Source organism: Sinocyclocheilus grahami, unplaced genomic scaffold (genome assembly GCF_001515645.1).
Source record: "Sinocyclocheilus grahami isolate Dianchi unplaced genomic scaffold, SAMN03320097.WGS_v1.1 scaffold40.1, whole genome shotgun sequence".
NCBI classification, from domain to species: Eukaryota; Metazoa; Chordata; class Actinopteri; order Cypriniformes; family Cyprinidae; genus Sinocyclocheilus; species Sinocyclocheilus grahami.
Genome location: NW_015505219.1, coordinates 2,047,922 through 2,069,111, shown reverse-complemented (window position 1 = coordinate 2,069,111; position 21,190 = coordinate 2,047,922). Strand labels below are relative to the sequence as shown.

General features: G+C 37.3%; 3 protein-coding genes across 3 annotated transcripts in view; 1 reads left to right on the top strand and 2 right to left on the bottom strand.

The window, feature by feature from the left end:
* The window catches only part of rab13 (RAB13, member RAS oncogene family), a 5,392-nt gene extending 2,805 nt beyond the window's left edge, over positions 1–2,587 (bottom strand). The window contains exons 1-3 of the mRNA XM_016267808.1: positions 1,907–2,587; positions 1,279–1,339; positions 611–671 (exon numbers count right to left, since the gene is read on the bottom strand). Coding sequence (XP_016123294.1) covers positions 611–671; positions 1,279–1,339; positions 1,907–2,030 — 246 coding nt within the window. The 5' untranslated portion in view covers positions 2,031–2,587. The remainder of the gene's footprint in view (positions 1–610; positions 672–1,278; positions 1,340–1,906) is intronic.
* Positions 2,588–3,417: 830 nt separating this feature from the next.
* Positions 3,418–6,635, top strand: LOC107582081 (40S ribosomal protein S27-like). The gene is made up of 4 exons (XM_016267809.1): positions 3,418–3,552; positions 4,150–4,258; positions 5,244–5,354; positions 6,349–6,635. Exons 1-4 carry the CDS (start codon positions 3,433–3,435, stop codon positions 6,375–6,377), a joined length of 369 nt encoding a protein of 122 aa, XP_016123295.1. The 5' UTR covers positions 3,418–3,432; the 3' UTR covers positions 6,378–6,635.
* Positions 6,636–7,280: 645 nt separating this feature from the next.
* Positions 7,281–21,190, bottom strand: part of LOC107582135 (nuclear pore membrane glycoprotein 210-like) — a gene marked incomplete at its 5' end in the record, with an annotated part of 59,305 nt that continues 45,395 nt past the window's right edge. Inside the window, 23 exons of the mRNA XM_016267866.1 lie at positions 7,281–7,495; positions 7,995–8,060; positions 8,214–8,300; positions 9,087–9,288; positions 9,375–9,658; positions 10,119–10,271; positions 11,238–11,361; positions 12,776–12,912; positions 13,626–13,846; positions 13,919–14,094; positions 14,170–14,338; positions 14,586–14,671; positions 15,624–15,779; positions 15,851–15,982; positions 16,066–16,146; positions 17,255–17,428; positions 17,510–17,705; positions 18,319–18,446; positions 18,568–18,693; positions 18,801–18,902; positions 18,996–19,097; positions 19,187–19,257; positions 19,530–19,713. Coding sequence (XP_016123352.1) covers positions 7,401–7,495; positions 7,995–8,060; positions 8,214–8,300; positions 9,087–9,288; positions 9,375–9,658; positions 10,119–10,271; positions 11,238–11,361; positions 12,776–12,912; positions 13,626–13,846; positions 13,919–14,094; positions 14,170–14,338; positions 14,586–14,671; positions 15,624–15,779; positions 15,851–15,982; positions 16,066–16,146; positions 17,255–17,428; positions 17,510–17,705; positions 18,319–18,446; positions 18,568–18,693; positions 18,801–18,902; positions 18,996–19,097; positions 19,187–19,257; positions 19,530–19,713 — 3,252 coding nt within the window. The remainder of the gene's footprint in view (positions 7,496–7,994; positions 8,061–8,213; positions 8,301–9,086; positions 9,289–9,374; positions 9,659–10,118; positions 10,272–11,237; positions 11,362–12,775; positions 12,913–13,625; positions 13,847–13,918; positions 14,095–14,169; positions 14,339–14,585; positions 14,672–15,623; positions 15,780–15,850; positions 15,983–16,065; positions 16,147–17,254; positions 17,429–17,509; positions 17,706–18,318; positions 18,447–18,567; positions 18,694–18,800; positions 18,903–18,995; positions 19,098–19,186; positions 19,258–19,529; positions 19,714–21,190) is intronic.

The window sequence follows — 21,190 nt, the reverse complement described above, 5'->3', positions numbered from 1 at the left end:
ATTGTCATAGCAAAGTCAGAATGACCTCCTCTCCTAGGTTCACGAAACGGTCGTCCATAAAATGCATTGCTGTTCTGTTGTAAGTAATCTTAAAGATTCCTAAATGCATCTACTTTCGGAAGGCCAAATAAAGTGCTTTTGCTTTCGCCTAGAAACACACAGCGTCTCCCTGACATGCTGCTTCAACACTAACTGCGGTTACTGAAACCACGCCTTCTTTCTTTGCGTGAACATTTGGGCTGCATTATGCAAATATTTCCACATAGTGAGGTAGATATGTGGGGGCGTGTTAGAACGAGCCGTTTTAGGGGGGTGTGGCAGAGTCTTAACTTTGATAAAGAATATCTTTATTCTTTTTTTTTGAGTTTTGAGACTTTAGTCTTTGCAACTTCAGGGATCTTATCTATGCACAATCAGCTTGTAACACTCCAAAGAGAAAGAAACGTGAAATCGCATCATATGACCCCTTTAACAAAATGCGTATGATTGGCCATTCTCCAATAACTGTTGAAATAATCTGGGTTTCACAATAACCATATAAGTAAGTTTATAGATATTCAAGCTATAGGAACAAAAAGATTATTATGCATTAACATATTTCTCGTCTCACCATGGCCCCTCTGTAGTATGCAGTAGTGATGGTCTTAAACCTCTCCTGTCCTGCTGTGTCCCTAGCAAATAAAACCAGTTACACACATCAGACATTTTAGCGCTTAGAAAGCTTGTCAGAAAAAAATAGTTTAATATACATCTTTTATAGCAGCTGGACTTTGAACTTCAGGCTGTCATCACCTCCACATAAATTACTTTATTGAATTGTCAGAAGGTCTGTAGGAAGCCTGAGCTAAAGTCAACCGGACTCCACCTTTGGCACATTTACACTGAGCTTACAGTTTTAACAGTCAACTGTCAAACAGAAAAAGACACCGAAGACGTTTTTTGTGTACACAACACTGCCATTGTATTTGCAGACACTCTGTACATATGTAAAGAATTTTAACTGAATACTTTAATAAAGCATAAGTTTAACTTATCTGATTTAACAAACAAAGAGTACTCATAGCTTAAAAAAAATAAATAATAATAATAATAAAAAATATATAAATATATATTTAGGGAAAGTTTATAGTCAACTAATACTAAAAGTAAAATTATATAAAAAATCATTACTTAAAACACATTTTAACTGAAATTAAATATAAATTATAAAAATTATTAAATGTGTGTGTATATATATATATATATGTTTGTGTGTGTGTGTGTGTGTGTTATTTTTACCAGACTTGAAGTTTGACTTTCTTTCCCTCAACCTCAATGGTCTTCACTTTGAAGTCAATACCTAGGAAAAAGGAAAAAGAAAAAAGGCCACCAGATAAGCCAGGAGGGACAGGAAGGACGGGTGAACATGTTTTAAGAGGCATAATGAAAGTGGACAAATGAATGTCTGCTACATTCAGAAAAACAAGAGCAGGCATAATGAGATACAATCACTGCTCTGGTAGTTTAATAAACACCCTGGTTTGTTTTTCAGTGAATTAGATGTGAAAAGGGTGGGAGGGAAGGGGTCTTTTGAAGATCTGGGTGAATGCACTAAATGCCACAGAGGATGGCCTCCGTCTGATGCTTTGGGGGAGGGGGAGAGAGATTGAAAATGAGATAGAGAGGGGCAGGCAGTGGCTGGCCGAAGTAAAGTAGCGCGAGAGGGCCGGTAATGCACTCAGGGAGGAGGATACACAGACTGATCGAGTTATACTGGGGCAGGCTGGAATGAGATGACGTTTGGACTAGTACTGACATGAACAAACACTTGGGTAGCACTTGTTTTACAAGCTAGAAACTTGGCAGCAGAGCGAAACATCTTACCATATCAAACAGTATTTGAAACAGGTTCATTCTGGTCACTTACCGATGGTTGATATGTACGTCGAATTAAAATTGTCCTCTGCAAAACGGATGATCAAACAGGTCTTGCCAACACCACTATCGCCAATAAGCAATAATTTAAAGAGGAAGTCGTATTTCTTTGCCATTGTTCGTTTCACCCAGATCTTTTAGCAAGTTTTAGATAAGTGTCTCCCCGATTTGATCTTAACACAGTCACGCGTGCAGCCTTTTAAAAATCCTTCCGTCTGATTGATGTCCTCGTTTGAAACTTCATGGATTTTCTTTCCTTGGAATACTGTCACCGGTAAACTCGAGTTTCGCTTTGTTGCCTCTGTCTGTCCGGAAAAGAGGTAAAAAAAATTCCATGAAAACAAAATGGAAAAGTTTGTTCACAGCCCTTTAAACGCGTCCGCGGTAACGTTAGGTTTTTCAGCGCGGATGCCACTCATTCGCCATCTCGGGCTACACTGCGCAAGTTTTCTCTCCTGTACGAAAGGCTTTCAGTATTCATCCATACATAGACAACAGCAGATATTTTGTTTCTCCCTAAACTTTCCCTTGCCCGAGTTCCCAAAAGCTGACGTCGAGGGAGGGGGAGGTTTAATGAAACAGTGCTGAGGAGAGAACAGCGTCAATCAACAGGGGGCACCACTGACACACAAAATGCTGAAATGAAACAAGGATTGTTTTTGATTGTTTGTTTGTTTTTGACATTTCGAAGCATGGCTTATTAATGAAACAGTGCTGAGGAGAGAACAGCGTCAATCAACAGGGGGCACCACTGACACACAAAATGCTGAAATTGTTTTTGATTGTTTGTTTGTTTTTGACATTTCGAAGCATGGCTTATGACGTTGTCAAGAATACAAACAATATTTTAGAGCGTTTAAAAAAAATAAAATAACTTAAAACTTAAAATAACGGTTTAAATGGTCAATTTGTGGCCTTTTGCGAAATCAGACAGGACCGTTGGACTTACGGCATGTTAAGTTTTAAACAGTAGCCTAATTTGTTTTATAGTAGGCCTACATTTATTATACACTTTTAAATATTGTTATCTATGATAGGGTACAAATAATGGGTCTAAAGGTTCTTCCCAAAACACTGCATCGCTATTCTAAAGCGCTGTACTGAAATCAATTGTTTAGCATAAGTAGTGATGAATGAATTTTAAATAGTTGTGCAAATTGGGACCATATTGGCTGTTCCTGTCACAATGGAAATGTGTTAGCACCATTGTTTTAGTAGGCCTATTATTTATACAGTTATATAGTAGTTAACAATATTTTGAATATAATGACATTACAAAAGGAAAATCGAAAGGATCTCAAATACATTAAAAAAATATGACTATATTTAAATGATTATGTAATTATTGTAATAATATATTAATACACCAAATTAAGACTTTTGAATGCTACCTGTTAGGTTGCCTATTATTACGTCTCATTAAGAGTGAGGTCCGAGAGTTTATATAACAGCCTTTGAACTTACCCACATAACTCACAGGCTGTCTAAGCTCAGTACTTTGTTAATGAATTAAGAAGAATGCTTTTATTAAACGTTAGTGAAGTATTTCCTGCCCCTGCTCACGAGCCCCGTTCATATGCGCGTGTATTTCCGCTCGCCCCCCTTTTCGGCTGCTGCTCCGCTGTCGCTAACATGCCTGTAAGTGCGTGCGGCTACAATCAAGTCCGTTTAAGACCTAGTCACGCCTGGTGTATGGGTTAAATAGCATCGACGACGTGGGGGGAGCGAGTCTTTATGAATTTACCGGCCACGATATATTAATTTCACATATTTACAGGTGTAAACTTGGTAGAAAAGAGCGAAGCGCGTGCTATGTGGATCGGAACAAGATGGCCGCGTGCATGTGTTTCCCGTACAAATAAAAAAAATCACGATACGTTGTTGAGATTTAGTAATTAAATAATACTTTAAAGATTATTAATATTTTTGAAGGTGGAATATTGGTAGCATGTCCGTCTTATAGTTGGTTAAACGGAAAGTGTGAAGAATCGAGTCACGCTGTGTAGTGGCAGTGTTGTTAATCTTTTGATAATAATCAGGTGATCAGCTATAATATCATCAAGCCTAAGCAGCGGTTACTTGTGTGACATTTCCCGCTATTGAGTTATAGCGTTTATATGGCGCTTGAGTTCTGTTATCGTTGTGACTGTTGAGATGCCATAACATGGCTGCGTCTCGATAAACCATAGCTGAGCCTTTGCAAATGTGATTGACACATCTCTCATCACTCTTTAGCTCGCGAAGGACTTGTTGCACCCAACGCCAGAGGAGGAGAAGAGAAGACACAAGAAGAAGCGTCTCGTACAGAGTCCCAACTCTTATTTTATGGATGTCAAATGCCCAGGTAACTTCTGCAGACTAGGTGCTCGGAGTAAACAAGCAGAGCCACTACTGGACATTGGTTACAGAGCTATCACTATCGCAGAGATTTTTAAAATGTCTCAGTTTAAGCATTATAAGCTATGAAGTGAACCAACCAGCTACAAGGTGAATCACAACAATACAAACTTTTATGTGAAGGAAAAAAAGTGTTTGAAATTTGGACAAAAAGGTACAAGACTTTGTGTTTAACAGCTTTAATAAGGGAATGAACTAAAATCCCATGAAACGGTGTGAAGGACATGAAATAAAATTGATAAAAATAAACCGTTTCCACCATTAAACATGATTATTGGTAGGATAAGTTGAAATAATGCGGGTTGAGGGTTTTAACAAAAGCATAAACCATTGATTAACAACCTCAGAGCTCAGTTTCCCTATAGAGAAAATGAATGGGATTTTTACTTGCGTAACCCTACTGTTGCACTCTATACCTCATCAGTGGTGATTTTAATGTGCAGTGCAGTGGTAAATGCATTCTGATGGTACTACCAGAAATGTTATAATCCAGGCTTAAAATGCAGTAGGCCTAATCAGTTTTTGTAACAGGGTCCCAGACTCCCCCCGCTCCATCTCAATGTCCACCAAAAAAGACCCCTGGTTATGTCATTACGATCACTGTACAATGCCTGATGAATTATAAGATGTAACTTTAAGCATTAATGTTTTCCATAGGGAAATGGATTTTGAACTAACTTATCCTTTAGAGACAAACCATATAAGAGAATCGAAACAAGCAAACCGCACCTAAAGAGCTATTCAGCACCCACCCACTCCCATGCTTTATCCTTATGGGGGAAAGAGAATAAGAAAATATTTCTAGAACCAAGGCTGTTGAAAAAGTGGGCAGGCATTGTTGCTTTCTGGGGCCTATGCTGTGTGTCCTGCATATGTGATCACAAGCTTATGTAATGGAGTGTTTGAAACTTTTCACCATTCTCTCTTTGCAGGCTGTTATAAGATCACTACGGTATTTAGTCACGCACAGACAGTGGTCTTATGTGTAGGGTGCTCTACAGTACTGTGCCAGCCCACCGGAGGAAAGGCGCGCCTCACAGAAGGTATCGCTTGTATACACAAGACACCAGTGCACATGAGTTTAGAGGGATTGCCCAAAGCATGAAAGAACCTAGTTTCTCTAGTTTCTTAATAAATCTGATCCCATAAGCAGAATCCCTCAGTGGGATTTTCTTCTTTACAGCAGCAGTCAGAACATGTCACATTAACACATTAAAATACAGTCTTCAGAAGATGACTAATGAATTTATGTTTTCGTGTGGGAGAAATATGTCTGGAAGTGCACTCACAGATCAAAGATACACATACAGGCACTTGTAAATGTACCAGTGCCATGGCAACACGCCCACACAGACCACCCCAGTGTTTCCCACTTGATCATTGTTCTCTTCTTGAGCTAAAGCTTGATGATTGGTGAAGCTCTGAAACACTCTGCCCTGCTGGCATAAAGTTCAGCAGAAAGTGGGAGAGGTAGTAGCAGATTGTTTCTGTCCCACTCAACACCATCTAATTATGTAGTTCCCCAGCCATAAATTGACATTCATATTTTCTATTATTAAAATAATTTTAATTGCTTTATTATAACAGTTATAAAACACTCATTTAGTTTTTTGAGAATTTTATGGCAACAATTATTTTAATAATTGATCTTTGCTTAATTTATTCCTCAGATTAAACAAAAAGCCTTATATATATATATAAATGCATTTCTCAGTTCCGCTCACTGAAGTCTTTGAGGTTTAAGAACCTTGTCAGGATGAGCAATTTTGCAAAATGAATCTACTCACGAATTTCTAACATTTACGAATATGAATATAAAGTAATGCGTTGGTGAAAACACCTCAGGCACATTAATCAAGCACCTGCCAGGGCAACTTACATGAAACGATACGCTTATGACATTCTTTAAAATGTTTGTCTTGAACAACTTTTTTTTTTTTTTTTCAATCAAAATAAATTTTCCACTACTGTTTGACAAAATATAGAATTGATTTTAAGCTGAATTCTAAAAGCTTTGATCTTTCTCTCTGTTAACAGGATGCTCGTTCAGGAGAAAGCAGCACTAGTCTCTCATTAACCATTATGCAAGGACGAGGGAGACCACGGGAGGAGAGACAGGATTGGCCACTTCACAGGGATTTCAGTGACTCCGAGGCTGTGTTTCTGATATATAACGGGGCAGTGGAGATCAAAGCTAAACCGAGAAGAGTGCTAGAAAACTTGAAATGTCAAAGTGCTGTCTGAACACAGAGCGTATGAGGTGTTTAACCACCAAACCTGTCCCTCTCCCTCTTTTACTAAAATAAAGGTTCATTTTTCATTTATCTGTGTGTTGTGGTAGCTTATTTACCAGCCTATCTGCATTGTCACTGCCACATAAATATAGAGCTTTAGTGTCATGCTCATCTGTTGTACAACTTAATATTATCACCAGGTAATACCCTTAAAGATTGTATGCATTGTTTAGATGAGCAACAGTCAAACTATTCACACGTGACAGGCATTATACATAGACTATCATTCAAAAGTGTTGGGTCAGTACAATTTTTTGAGATATTAAAAAGTCTTATGCTTGGTCTCTTACTGCTCAAAGCTGAATTTTCAGCAGCCATTACGCCAGTCTTCAGTGTTGCATTATTTTTTCAGAAATCATTCTAATATGCCATTTTTATGCTCAAGAAGCATTTGTTTTCAAAGTTGATAATAGTTGTGCTTAATATTTTTGTGGAATCTGAAACTTTTTTTTTTTTCAAGATGAAAAGTTCAGAAAGTTCACAACAGAATTCAATTGAATAAGAAATATTTATGGATGTTATAAAATGTCTGTACTGTCACTTTTGATAATTTTTTGATGCACTTTTAATGCTTCCTTGCAGAATAAAAGCATAAAAAAAATAAATAAATACTGACCTCAAATTTTAGAGTAAGAAAGATAGGTAGTGCAAGTAAAAAAAATAAATAAACTGAAGTAATTTGCATGCGTTTACTGCTGAATTGTATAGACTGTAATAAATGAAAGAACCATTTACTTTAAAGATTCTCACTGTGGCTCAGAAAGAATAACATGAGGGAAGAAAAGATACATTAAGTTATTTAGTACTCCAGAGCCACCGTTTTCTCGGCAGGACTTTTGGTGTTGCCAGCGATGGTGAGAGCCACAGATAGAAATGTCTTTTGTCGTCTTCTGAAAGAAAATTAGAAAAAAGCATATCAGTCTGGTAGCACGTTTGAACCATAACATGCAAATTTAGTTGCGCTCAGTAACGTTTCTTCTGTATTGTGATGTTCATCATTTTTCTTCTGTATTCATGTTTTCATGAGTGAAAATGATTATCCAAAAGAAAACAATGTAGGGCAGGGACTTTGTTCAATCTATCGGGTGTTGATTGGATGGAGGTACATCTAAATGTGAGTTTGCAAATGATTGTAAGAAAGGGGTGGCATTTAAATGGATTAGGATTAAATGAAGTCCTTCATACAGTCACCAGAGAAAAGTCTGGTTTTACCAGAAGCTTGATGTGACATTTGATTAAAAAAATGTAAGGAGGGATGAATCATTCACAATAAGATCACTTATTAAAAATAGACAGGGTGAGTTATCAGTTCATGCCGACTTTAACATAAAAAGTACTAAGTGCACCTTTAAGGTAAAGCAGTTGAATCAAATAAAATTGGGGTGTCACCTGCATTAGTAGAGGGTGTGAGGACTGCAGGTACAGTCTGTGTGAGAGACAGCATGGTATTGTACACTGTGGAAATCAAACATTTAAGAGAATATTAAAAAATCTGCAGGGCCAAAGCTTCAAATCCTGATTCTGAATCACATGATGGCTTTAAGTGGGCATCAAGCACATTCAGTGTAGCACAGAATCCGAAGTTAAAACTCTTAAGTGTGACTCTACCTATGAAAAGTGCAGCAGTAGCGGCCAGTACAGCAAACAGAGCAAATACTGAAATGAGCAAGTGCCCAGAATTTGTTCCAAGATGACCTGAACATACAAATAAAGAGCAGTTTCAGAAACACAGATATATATACATATATGTTATGCTACTGTTCAGAAGTTTGGGGTTAAGAATCTTTTCGGGGGGTTTTTTGCACTCTAAGGCTGTATTTATTTGATCAAATTATGAATTTGTCCCACAAATTATCAATCCTTTCCCTTATTTTAGTCAATTGTGGCCACACTACTAATTTTTGTAATTGTGCCCAATTTGTACTTTTTCATTTCCTAGTTTTTAATTAAATTCTTAATTTGTGGCCACAATTTAATTAAAATGAATGAACTAGTAGTAGATCATGGCCATGTGCTAAAACCAAGGAATCAATTAAAAGTGAAAGAACAAAAATTTGTGGCCACAATAAATATATTTTTGTCTGCGTGTCATGTGCAGGGATCCGTTTATTCCTGTAATGCAAAGCTGCATTTTCAGCATCATTACACCAGTCTTTAGTGTCACATGATCATTCAAAAATCATTCAAATATGCTGACTTCGTGATCAAAAAACATTTCTGATTATTATCAATGTTGAAAACATTTGTGCTGCTTAATATGTTTATGAAAACTGTGATGCATTTTTTAGGATTCTTTGGTGAATAGAGAGTTCAAAAGAACAGCATTTATTTGAAATAGAATCGTTGATGTCATCTTTTTGTCACAATTTAATGCTGAATAAAAATACTAATTTCTTTAAAAATATATCATACTGACCTCAAACTGTTGAACATTAGTGTACATGTAGAATATTGTGAAAAGTGTGTCTCTTGCTCTCTAACCTGACTCCAGGTTGTCCATCACTCCAGTCACCAACACAAAGTGCTTTTGTGGAGAGAGGTCTGTGTACAGAGTAATGCTTGCAGTAGATGGTACATGATCCAGGAAATGTGAGGTTGGATAGACTGAAATAAGGAGGAGGGTGGGGTCTTCATCTGACCGGACCGGATCAGATAACACAATGTCTGGGGTGTCTGACTGAACCTTATTAGATAAGAGTGAAGAAATAAAAAAACTGAAAAGTGATTTCATTTCAAATGCATCTCTCACATGATCTCTCTCATTCTCACCTTAAGTGTGCTGAGCATGTCTGTGGTGCCAAACACTATGATTTCAGCCACAGGCCGCTGGGAGGAAAGTTTGATTTTTGTGACAGGACAATGAAATGCTGGCACGTACGGGAGCTGAAGGGAAGACTGAAAAGAAGGGGGTGACTGAGGAAGCGACAGCAGGGCAGCTGGGGCTGATTGAGTCCGCAGACAGGCAGACAGATGGATGGAGAGAGGCCAAGTAGACAGGAGATGGAGGATGGAGTCTGACTGGGGCTGCACAGAGATCCTGCAGCTGTACTGAGCTGAAACAGGACACAAAATACAGGTTAGAAGTGAATCGTACAGGCTTGCTTCAGTTAATAACATAAAATAGCTCAATTTATTTGATCAAAATGCATTAAATCTGTAATACTGATTTTATTACAATCTAAAATGTTTTCTATTTTCATATATTTTAAAAAGTAGTTTATTTTCAGCAAACATTACTCCGGTCTTCAGTGTCACATGGTCCTTCAAAAGTCATTCTTATATGCTGATTTGGTGCTTAAAAAAACATTTCTTATCAGTGTTAAAAACAGTTGTGGTAAAATAAAATAAAAATAAAATAAATTGAGAATGTTTCAAATGTGTTTTCAAGTTTAAAATTCTGTTTATAATCTATTTTCACTGTGATTTTCCAGTTATTAAAATACCATTTGGCTCTCTCAGACTCCAAACTTAACATGAAGCTTAATACAGAATCTTATGTCAAACTTGTTTCACCAGTGTATGAATTGTAGAAGGGTGTTGCATTAAAGATAGCCTGCAGTATTCTCATCTCTGGATAGGGGGCGCCAAAGTGTAGCGAGCACAGTAGCTCTGCCTCAGGATGTAGTTTCTTCTCTATGGCCTCCAACTGGTCTAGATTGCATTGAGCTACCATGGAGAAGGAGAAAGAAAGAGAGAGAGAGAGTCACAAGCACACACTATTGTCAATACTGAATAACATTTAAGTAACGTTTAAAGCAACTGTAAGCTTTTTTTTTAAAACCTTGAAATATCAGTTTCAGAATTATGGTACACTGACTTCTAATAAGGCAAATGGCTTCTGGTTTTTCCCACGCTCCCCCTAAACATCTGTTCTGGGAGTATGTACGTTTGGTGAATGGGTATGAAATTCAGGAAAAGGGGTGGGTTGCTTTACAGCAGCAACAAATACACATGTACAGCTATCCATTGTAATTATGACTATGTGCTATATTCACGACAGTGATTCCACTCACTTGGTGAGCTCCAAAGTTGTGAAAATACAAAAAAACGACATACAGTTTATTTAAAAAACAAAACAGCATTTAAATAAAACAAATCATTGTGTACCTTTTTGCCTTTTCCCTCTCATTTTTATTTTATCAAACTTGTGTGTGTCTAATTTAACGTTATCAATGCTTTGGCAATGTAAATCCTTTTTTACCATGCCAGAAATGCTACTTGTATCTGAATCTGATTCAGTCAATCACAACCTCATATTCCATCTGTGCAGGAATTTATCCATGTCTCTGAAAGTGAAAATCCTGCCCAGATCTAAGATCTATGCAGGTCAAATAAAGTTGAGATAATTTCTCTTCCCACCCACCACATTTTAATTGCACATATTAAAGAGTTAGAGATAATAACCACTGAGAATTATTTCAAGTCTAAGAATCAAATGATTAAAGGGGGGCATGTGGATCCTCCAGACAGAATTTAATATCTGGATTATAATCTCTTAAATTTCCCAATGGGGTAATTATTAATCATTATTCTTAAATTCCCCTTATATATTTGGATTAATGGCACATCAGTTTTCCATGGTTGTGAACAGCGGCCTCCCTGAATCTCATGTGGAGGTGTGAAAGGACTCACCTGTGTTGGCAGCAGAGGTGTTCAGATCCACTCTGACTGTATATTCTGAGGCTTCAGGCCAGTTAATGAGGAGCCTATCAGCAGGAGGAATGAACACAGGAATGGAAGTAGGCTCCACTGTTACCTGCATGACACCAGAGGAGTCTTTTAATTTATAACATTCGCAATTGGTCTGTTTCAAAACCTAGTGAGCTGCCTCTCCACATCCTAACAGATGGAACTGATCTGGAATGCACTATATCAGTGGTTTTCAGACTTTTCTGACTCAAAAGCCTCCCATTGTCCCACCCCCCACAAGGTAAGGTATATAAACAGAACTGTTTGGCCACCCATAATGCCTTAAAGGGGTCATATGATGCGATTTCAATTTTTCCTTTCTCTTTGGAGTGTTACAAGCTCTTGGTGCATAAAGAAGATCTGTAAAGTTGCAAAGACTAAAGTCTCAAATCCAAAGAGATATTCTTTATAAAAGTTAAGAGTCAACCACACCTACCTAAAACGGCTCGTTCTAACACGCCCCCACATGTCTACGTCACGATGTGGGAAGATGTGCATAACGCCGCCCAAATGTTTACGCAAAGAAAGAAGGCGCAACTTTTATTCTCGCTGTAGTATTGTTGTTGTCGCCGCTGCCATGTTGTGGAGATGCTGTGTGTTTCGCTGTGAAAGTGAAACTACTTTGTTTGGCCTTCCAAAGGAGGACACAACTAGAAATCAGTGGTTAAGTTGTATTTACAACACTGTTCCAGAACAGTTCAACCCAAATATTCAGATGTGCGCATCGCATTTTACGGAGGATGAGGACTGTTTCCTTTGAGAGTAGCCTACAATGCCGGTGTCTGTTTCTATAAAGTGGGGCAGTTCCAACTTTGCAAGGACAGTCTGGCGCTTCTGACTCACAGACTGTAAGTACGTTTTTATATTTAAAAAATTTGCCACTGATGATTCAAACTTGAGTTTTTAGCAGTGTAGAGTAGCGCTTGTTGTTTGTCGTTTCTCCAGACATGGTTTTATGTTTACACAGTGCGATACGCAACGCAACGCGTAAAAAGACAGTATAAGTCATTATAATCAGTAATTATGTCCCCACTGGATGCAATAGATCGTTTGTAATGGGTTTTATTGTTTTTGTCTTGTCGCGCCGGGACACAGGGCATCACAGTATGGTAAGGGGCGTAACATTTCCGTCACACGCTTGAAGTATTCAGCCAATCACAACGCACTGGATAGCTGGCCAATCAGCGTACACCTCGCTTTTCAGACCGATGAGCTTTGTAAAAATCGACGCATTTCAGAAAGGCGGGGCATAGAGGAGCAACAATAATGTACATTATGTGGAAAATAATGTTTTTTGAACCTTAAACCGCATAAACACATTGCATTTCACCAAATACACAACATAATGTTCTTTTTAGCAACGTCACATGACCCCTTTAAAATGCACTATCCATAAGCAGCTCACTAAGTTTTGGAACAGAGCTGTTATGTCACAAAACATGAGGACACTTATGTAACTACACAGAGGCACTGATTATTACCTCTCTGAAGGTTTGCTGTCCCCCTTCTAGCCTGTAGTAAACCACCACTGTCCCAGAATTCTTTGCAAATGCTACTCCAGTCTCAGAGTTCATTTGAAGGATCTCACTTGATGACACATCCCATCTGCCTCGCTGACCTTAAAGAGAGAAAAACAAATGCAAAACCAAGGTATGCATACAGTGCACATTGTCATTTTCATCATCACAGTATGCGCATGCTGTATATGTGCAGTCGATTTTTCTGTCCTTGAGTACTTTGTATGCTTAGCTTGCACACGCACCATTAATTTTTGGTCCACAAGGTGGCAACACTGGGCAAAGCTGTTGTTTCAAATTCAAAAAAGAACTTGCCATTTCGGTTTGTTTCTCACCAAACCCTCAGTATACCTTCAGAATGCTTGGAATATATGCCACGAGATTCATTTTTCCACCCATGAATGAAAAAACGAAAAAGGAGCCGTTTTCTCATTTTTCTACTTTCAATATTAAATCAAAAAACGAATGATCGAATGATACACGGATTAACAAGACATCCGCTTTGACAAGAATTTGTGTGATGGGGTTAAGAGTTACTCTAAACAAGTACAAAAGCATTTTATCAGTCATAATTTCAGAAGAGAAATAGCACAGACACTAGACAAGAATAAAGAGGCTTTTAGAGGCTTTTTACAGTGCCCTTCTAGTGCCTTTTACAGGCACACCATCAAATAGAATATACTATGACACTCGGCTGTATGCATATATTTAGTTTTTGTGTCAATAATGGAGTATACTTTAGGTTTTAGTTTAGAGGGGTTTGTTAATGAAAACTAAAACTGGTGCTCTGCTTCCTAGTAACCTAGTGATTTACCCTGCTGGTCTGTAATGGGAGAGTTGAAACAGATAACATCCCCAGAGCGCAGGAATCCTGGGGGCTCTGAGATGGCAGGCATCACAAACAGAGGGGTGTAATCGCTCAGAAATGGGTTTGTAGTGTCTCCCTGCACCCTCAAAACAGTTAGACCGGGTGCTGCCGTTTGCACCAGAAACGGCTGACTGCCTTTGTCAACTATCAGTTGTACAAGGTCATCTCTGAGACAGAAAAAATAAGGTTAGACCACTACCACGAGTAACATAAACATAAACATGTATCTGTGTAATTACCTGTTAGCTGTGACCAGTGTTGGTATATTATGGGAGTGGAACTGTCGTCCCATGTTATCATAGTATAGAGCCCTGATACGGATGCTCCAGCCCAGAGGGAAGGCAGGAAGAGCTCTTTCACCATCACTGTTCACTGATGACACAGTCAAAATACATACAAACCACACTGTTGACACCTAAGGCAAGAAGGATGTTGACATTAGGATCTAAAATGAGGGTAACCTACAGTATTTATCAAAATAAACACTCACCTCCACAGTGATCAGAAGTGTTTGGTTGATACCACAAATGTCCATGGCATAAACCTCCAAAATAGCTAGGCCTGTATCAGGCCCTGTCCTTAACACTCCTTGATCATCAACAGTAACCAGTCCTGCCCCTGAGACATAGCGGCTAAGGGTGTAATGGACCGGGCAGTCTCTGAAACACACATTTTAAAAATTCTACGCATGACCAGACTTTTGACTAAACAGCAAATAGTCTGTGGATGTTCTGTCTAAGATTACATGAAACCGACTTCATCCAATACTTCAGAAAATTTTTTTTTTTTATTTAATTTTGATCAGGTACATTATTTGTCCAAATCATCATGAGAACTGCAGTGATGCGGAACAGACTTAATGGAGTGGATACTGACTTGCTGGGCAAAACAAAACAAAAAATTCACTTATTGCTCTGCAGGGGGTACTGAGAGAGGGGAGACATGAGGATGGCTCCTGGGCTTCCTGCTGTTAACTGCATCTCTTCAAACACCTGAGAAAAGAGGGGAAACAAAAAAGAAGAAATACATTTAGAGTGAACTCCACATTCTAAAAATGCTTTAGTATATGTTGAAAATGTATTTCACATTTGTTGAAATGTTTTCGTATAATATGAAAGTAAATAGTTGTATTAGTAGGTACTAGTAGTATTCATTTGTGTTTAGACACTACCATTCAGAAGTATGGGGTCAATAGGATTTATTTTTTAAACAAAATTAATATTTTTATTTAGCAAAGGCACATTAAATTGATTGAAAGTGGCAGTAAATAATTTAATATTACAAAAAAAAAAAAATTATTTTACTTAATTTCTGTTCTTTTGAACTTTCTATTCATCAAACATTCCTGAAAAAAATGTATCCCAGTTCATAACCATTTTCAACAATGATAATAATAATAAGAAATGTTACTTGAGCACCAAATCAGCATATTAAAATGATTTCTGAAGGATCATGTGAGTAATGGCTGCTGAAAATTAATCACAGGATTATTAAATTTGAAAATATATTAAAATAGATAAAAAGTTTAAATTGTAATAATATTAATATATAATATATTCTTACCAACCCCAAACTTTTGAATGGTAGTGTACATTTTAATACGATTTTTTAAATTATTTTTTGATTAAATACTATTCTTCCATGAATTTATTCTTGAGTACTTTAAACTTCCAGATATCCTGTTTTGCTAATTGGCCTTGTTGAACTTGCCCTAATCCGTTTTACTAAAATAATATGTGATGAATTATGTATTTTAAGATTGAGTGGGTTACAGTACAGTATTAACTTTATTTAATTATCTGATGCCTATCTAAGCCTCCAAAGTATGATTTTATAGTATAGTGAACACTTTTATCTCAGAAGATCAAGGAAAATCTGCTTCCTCAAGACGTGACTCCTTTAAATAGCTTGCCATTGGTGGTTCTTTGTGGAGGATGTATTTACCAGTATCTGTATCTCGTCAGTGAGATGATCAGAGAGTGATGTGTTGCTGGCATTTATCTGCTGGAGCTGCACACACACTTTGAGGCTGGTCCTGCCTGGAGCTCTAGCCCTCACCAGCGCAGAGAAACTGTGAGAGGGAGACACACTAACGCCCACCTAAAACAGACAGCGTAATGCACAAACAAGTGTTCAAACAAGTCAATTCATGCTTTGTGTGTGCATCTCACCTCTGCATGCCTTGGTTTGATCTCCAGCACACCCGCTTTGCGTAGACTCCAGTGGAAACTGAGGCCAGACTCGACACTACCCAGAGATAAAGGGTTCTGACCACTGTCACTCCCCATCACATAAACCGGCATCTAAAATGAAAGACTCAACCAAACTTCTCCTGACAGCAAAAACATGGCTGCACACAACAAAAATTAGCATGAGATGGACAAACCTCTGTTCCTACGGAGAGAGTCACTAAAGGAGCCTGTATCCTCACTGCTGTCAGGTTAAACACCTCCACCTCCACTTCATCCTGATCACAGCACACATACAGTTATTAGGTTTAGCATTAGCATAGCATTACATCTTTTAGAAATATCAAATTTAGTCTCTTTATTTTTTGAGAGATCATTATTATAGTTTAAAATATGTAATGTGAGTGTATGTAAGCACATGATGTGTGTGTATGAGCACAGATGTAGTAATGGTAGTGATGACAACGTATAATTAAGACATAAGGGATGAAAGGTTGGATTTGCTGCATTGGGTAAGTAGTCATTTATTATTCATGTTGGGTGTCACGGCAATGGAAAATCACATCAAGCATACATGTTTGCTCTTGAGTCACTTTCATAATTATCAGTATCTAAGTAGGAGGCATTTCACACAAAATGTGTTTTTGTGTTGAAATAAAAATAAATAAACATGTAAAAATGTGGTTTTTAAAAGTCGTAAGAAGCCATTTTGCATTTGACCGTGCGGCTTTTCCATTGTTCATTGGGTAAGTAGTCATTTATTATTCATGTTGGGTGTCACGGCAATGGAAAATCACATCAAGCATACATGTTTGCTCTTGAGTCACTTTCATAATTATCAGTATCTAAGTAGGAGGCATTTCACACAAAATGTGTTTTTGAGTTGAAATAAAAAAAAAATAAACATGTAAAAATGTGATTTTTAAAAGTCGTAAGAAGCCATTTTGCATTTGACCGTGCGGCTTTTCCATTGTTCTTCTATGTAAACATGCACTAGACAGAAGTTTTTGACCGTTGTGTTTGCATCGAGCATCTTTTGCATGACAAATTGTTCTAAAAACGTGGAGCTCAAGTTAAAATAAAGCTAAACTTTTTAAAAAACATGTCTCTAGATCCTGCGGTTTTTTTTTATCTGTTGCCCTAAACCTCGCCTTTTTTAAAGCAAAAGCATATTTTTTTTAAAAGCTGAACTTCACCTTGAGCACCATGTTTTTAAAATGCTGTGCCATGCGTGAGACAAAGTGAAATGCAAAAATGTGCAGTGTGTAAATAACAATATTTTGTATGGGCTGTATGGCTCCACAAGGCAGGAAATTAATTACAAATGGCTTTAAAAAAAAAAACTATGGATATCCAGGTTTCACAAAGGTAAACTATGCGGGCTACCTGTAAAAAGGTAATCAATGCTTCTGTATCTTGTGTCTGAAGAGCTCCTCTGAGTTTGACCACACCCACTGCCACACCTCTGACCAGTCCTGTCTCAGTTACCACAGTGATAGAGCTGTCACTCACAGAGAACTTGACACCGTTCTGAGGATGAGGCCCTCCCTCCCATTTCACCTGAACAGCAAATGTATGTTTATAGTAAAAAATGTGTTTCTGTGGAAACCAACCTATGGTTTGGTGTCTTGTCATGCCAACCTGTTGCACGCTTCCAACTGCCAGAGTAAGTTTACGAGGCTGCAAACTGAATGGAGGGTAAACGTGCATATTCTTGTGGGAGGAGCTTATAGTACGCCCATGTCCATCCACTGCTGAGAGGTGGAGACTGACCACGCCCACTGTCAGGCCGGTCACACGGAATCCCACACTGTACTTGTCCACTGGCCCCGTGTCCCTGTAAGCATACATAATGTACTCAATAACAATACTCAAGAAAAATATGATTCAAAAGCTACCTGCTTTACAACTAGAATTTTTAACTCTAATTTTTAAATTAGTTTTTAGCTTTAATTTTTCTGTGAAAGAACAAATGAAAAGTTATAAATAACTAAAATATGTACAAAAATTTTCAAATATATATTAATTAAATACATATATATTATATAGGAAATATATATTAATTAAATACATTTGATTGTTAATATAATTAAATGTTTCTGGAAATACCTCATATGCATATGATAACATTCTCCTGAAAATTACTACAAAGTTATAGGTATTTCTTTGAATTTCATTCAATTTTAATTATATTTCAATTAATTTAAATTTGAAGTGGAATTCTTAAATTCAGATTCACCTATGCGTTCATAATTCAAACCAAAGCCACTTGCCTCGCACTTTTCCAGCATCTCACCACCATCTAAACGTAGTCATATTTATTTACTTTTATTATGTATTAAATATTATATCATTATCATTCTATAATTTTTAAATTAAAAGACATAGGGCAGAATGTAGTCCTTGAACTCAAAATGTGAAACAAGGAAAAACACATGGCATAGACTCACTCCACAGAAATGATAGATGAAGAAGGGATAAGCATGAGGTTCATGAGCAACAGGTAATGGTGAAGAAACGGTTGATTCTTTGAGTCCAGAACACGCACTAGCACTACAGCAGAATGTCTGACCTCAATCTAAAAAGCATCCACATAGGAGACAAAGATTCAGTGAACATGAAATGAAAAAAAAGAGATAAAAATATGAAATAAAATCTAAAAAGAGGAAAGAGATGAGGAGCTTCGGTCTACATCGTACAGTATTAACGAAGTCAATCCGGAAATCTTTGATGTCAGAGACAAGAAAGGAGGCCACAGCAGGATCAGAAGTCACACAGAGGTCATGAGCCAAAAGAACTGAGGAACCAGACTGAAGTGGGGACACCTGGGATAGAAAGATTATAAGTGAACTAGTTTATCTGTATTGCAAAATACAGTTAGTTAGTTCTGTACTCTCACTTTGTGGTGAAATATTTGAAGACAATCTCTTACCTGTATTCTATTTCCGTTCTCCATATGACTGATGCTGGCTAACTGGTTGTCTTGTAGATGAACATGAAAGTGACCCGAGCCGTGAATCAAGGTCATATTTTCCTACAGAGATGAACATATTGACTGAGGAGTCATTAAAATATAACAAAAAAACAGGCCAGATGAGAAATGGTAGAGAGGGATGAACTTGCTCACTGAGACTTTTGGATGGTTGAATAAAGTGACAGAGTGTCTGGTCCACTGTACATCATCTACCAAACGCAGATTCACACACTGAGACGCTGGAGCTGTCAACATCTTATACAGGGCACATAGTTCATACGTTACTCAGGCCTACACACATTAATATGGACAGATTACAGTACAAATCAAAAATAAACACACACCTCTGGACATCTGAGAGTAACATTGACAGTCACAGTTCCTGTCTGTCTGTGGGCTTGAAAAACCTGCCAGGCTTTAGAACAGACAAATTGATTAGATTTGGGTCAATGACAATTAAGAACGTCCTCGATAAAGAAAAGTACAAATCTAGTTAAACCCTGTGTCATGATCTTAGAAATGTACAATATTTATGTTGGTTTCATGTGGTTTTGAAAAACGTTTATACCATTTTCAAGAAAAGTTATGTGGTGTATCCATCAAGTAAAAAGTCATTTTAATCTTTTTTTTCAAACATGTTGCATAATATATATATATATATACATATATATAAAAACCCAAACACACCATGTAGTTTGTAGCCTGTCTGGGTTAGTCTATCTTTCATTGTGGACTGGGGGAACAATGAGAGGAGACCAAGGTCAGAGGAGGTCCATCTCACTGAACAGGAAGTGAAATTATCAAACTGCACCCCCTTTTGGTCAAACACAGACAACTGCAACGTAGCATCCCTTGTGCTAGACACAGACAACTGAGAGAGAGAAAGAGAGGGATGACATGAAAGAATATGGTAATGTGATATTTAATTACATCAGAGTAGAAGAAAGGAAGCCCAAACACCGAAAGAGATAAAGCGTGACCTCGTTAAATAAATAATGATAAAATCAAGCTTAACCTATCTAACTATAGGAGGTATGCAGAAAAAGATGCTTCAAATATAACAGAAAAGCAGTAAACTATTGAGATTTGATGCTCTACACACATGAAAATGAAACTGTGAACCTAGTTAATCCGTGAATGAATCTTTGAATACAAGCTGGTAGAGATATCAGTCACACTTAGATGAAAACGGGACAAGAATGTGCAGTAATAATCCTCCTTTGCCATCCAGTTCATGACCCATACTGGTCACATTATGTAGGATTTGCGTTCTTTTTTTTTCTTCTTTTTTTTTGAAAGAAAATACTTTTATTCAGCATGGTGAATGAAAATAATGTTATGCTTTAGGTTGATTGAAAAAGACAAAACATTAAAAACATTTATAATGTTACAAAAGATTTCTGTTTCTATCCTTTCTATTAATCAAAAAATCCTGAAAAAAAAATATATCATGGTTTTTACAAAAATAGTAAGCAGAACAATTGTTTTCAGCACTGATAATAATAATAAAGGTTTCTTGAGCAACAAATCAGCATATTGGAATGATTTCTGAAGGATCATGTAATACTGAAGACTGGAGTAATGATGCTGAAAATTCAGCTTTGTCATCACAGGAATAAATTACATTTTTAAATATATTCAAATAAAACAGTTATTTTAAATTGTAACATTTTACAATATTACTGTTTTTACTGTATTTATAATCAAATAAATACAAGGGGTGTGTGTACACACAATGAAAAATTAACAAAAAATGTGTGTGTATATATATATATATATGTTATAAAACATTATTGTTAATTAATATAAACATTTAAAAAATAAATACTCTCATGATTTAACATATAATACCATTTTGGTGTCTGCACATTTACACACGTCATGGTTTGTAAAAATATAAATAAGTGAGCGCACAATCACTGGCATTCTGTCTGCGAGTAATTATTCTTTCCATTTTGTGTGTGTGTGTGTGTGTGTGTTTTGCTTTGACTAATGATTTGCTTTATTAAATTGGTAAATCTAATTTCTGCCTCTCTCACTGTGCTGTGACCTAAAAAAGAAACATTTATGACCAGAAATCGAGGTTTTCCTCATGACTCAATGGTGCTCTTCAGGGTCAGTTAGAGATATGATGTGATGTTTCATTCTCAGAGATGGTTTTAGTCAGGGGGGTTTCTGGGGGGGGCCGAGGGGGGCCAGTGCCCCCGTGTCAACAAGCTTGGCCCCCGCTCTGGCCCCCCTAAATTTGGAATCGTATCACACAAAATAATATTGGGTGCAATGCGCAGTTTGTAATGGAAAAAAGTAAAACATCACCAACTGCTAGTGGCGCCGAGCCAGACACGTTT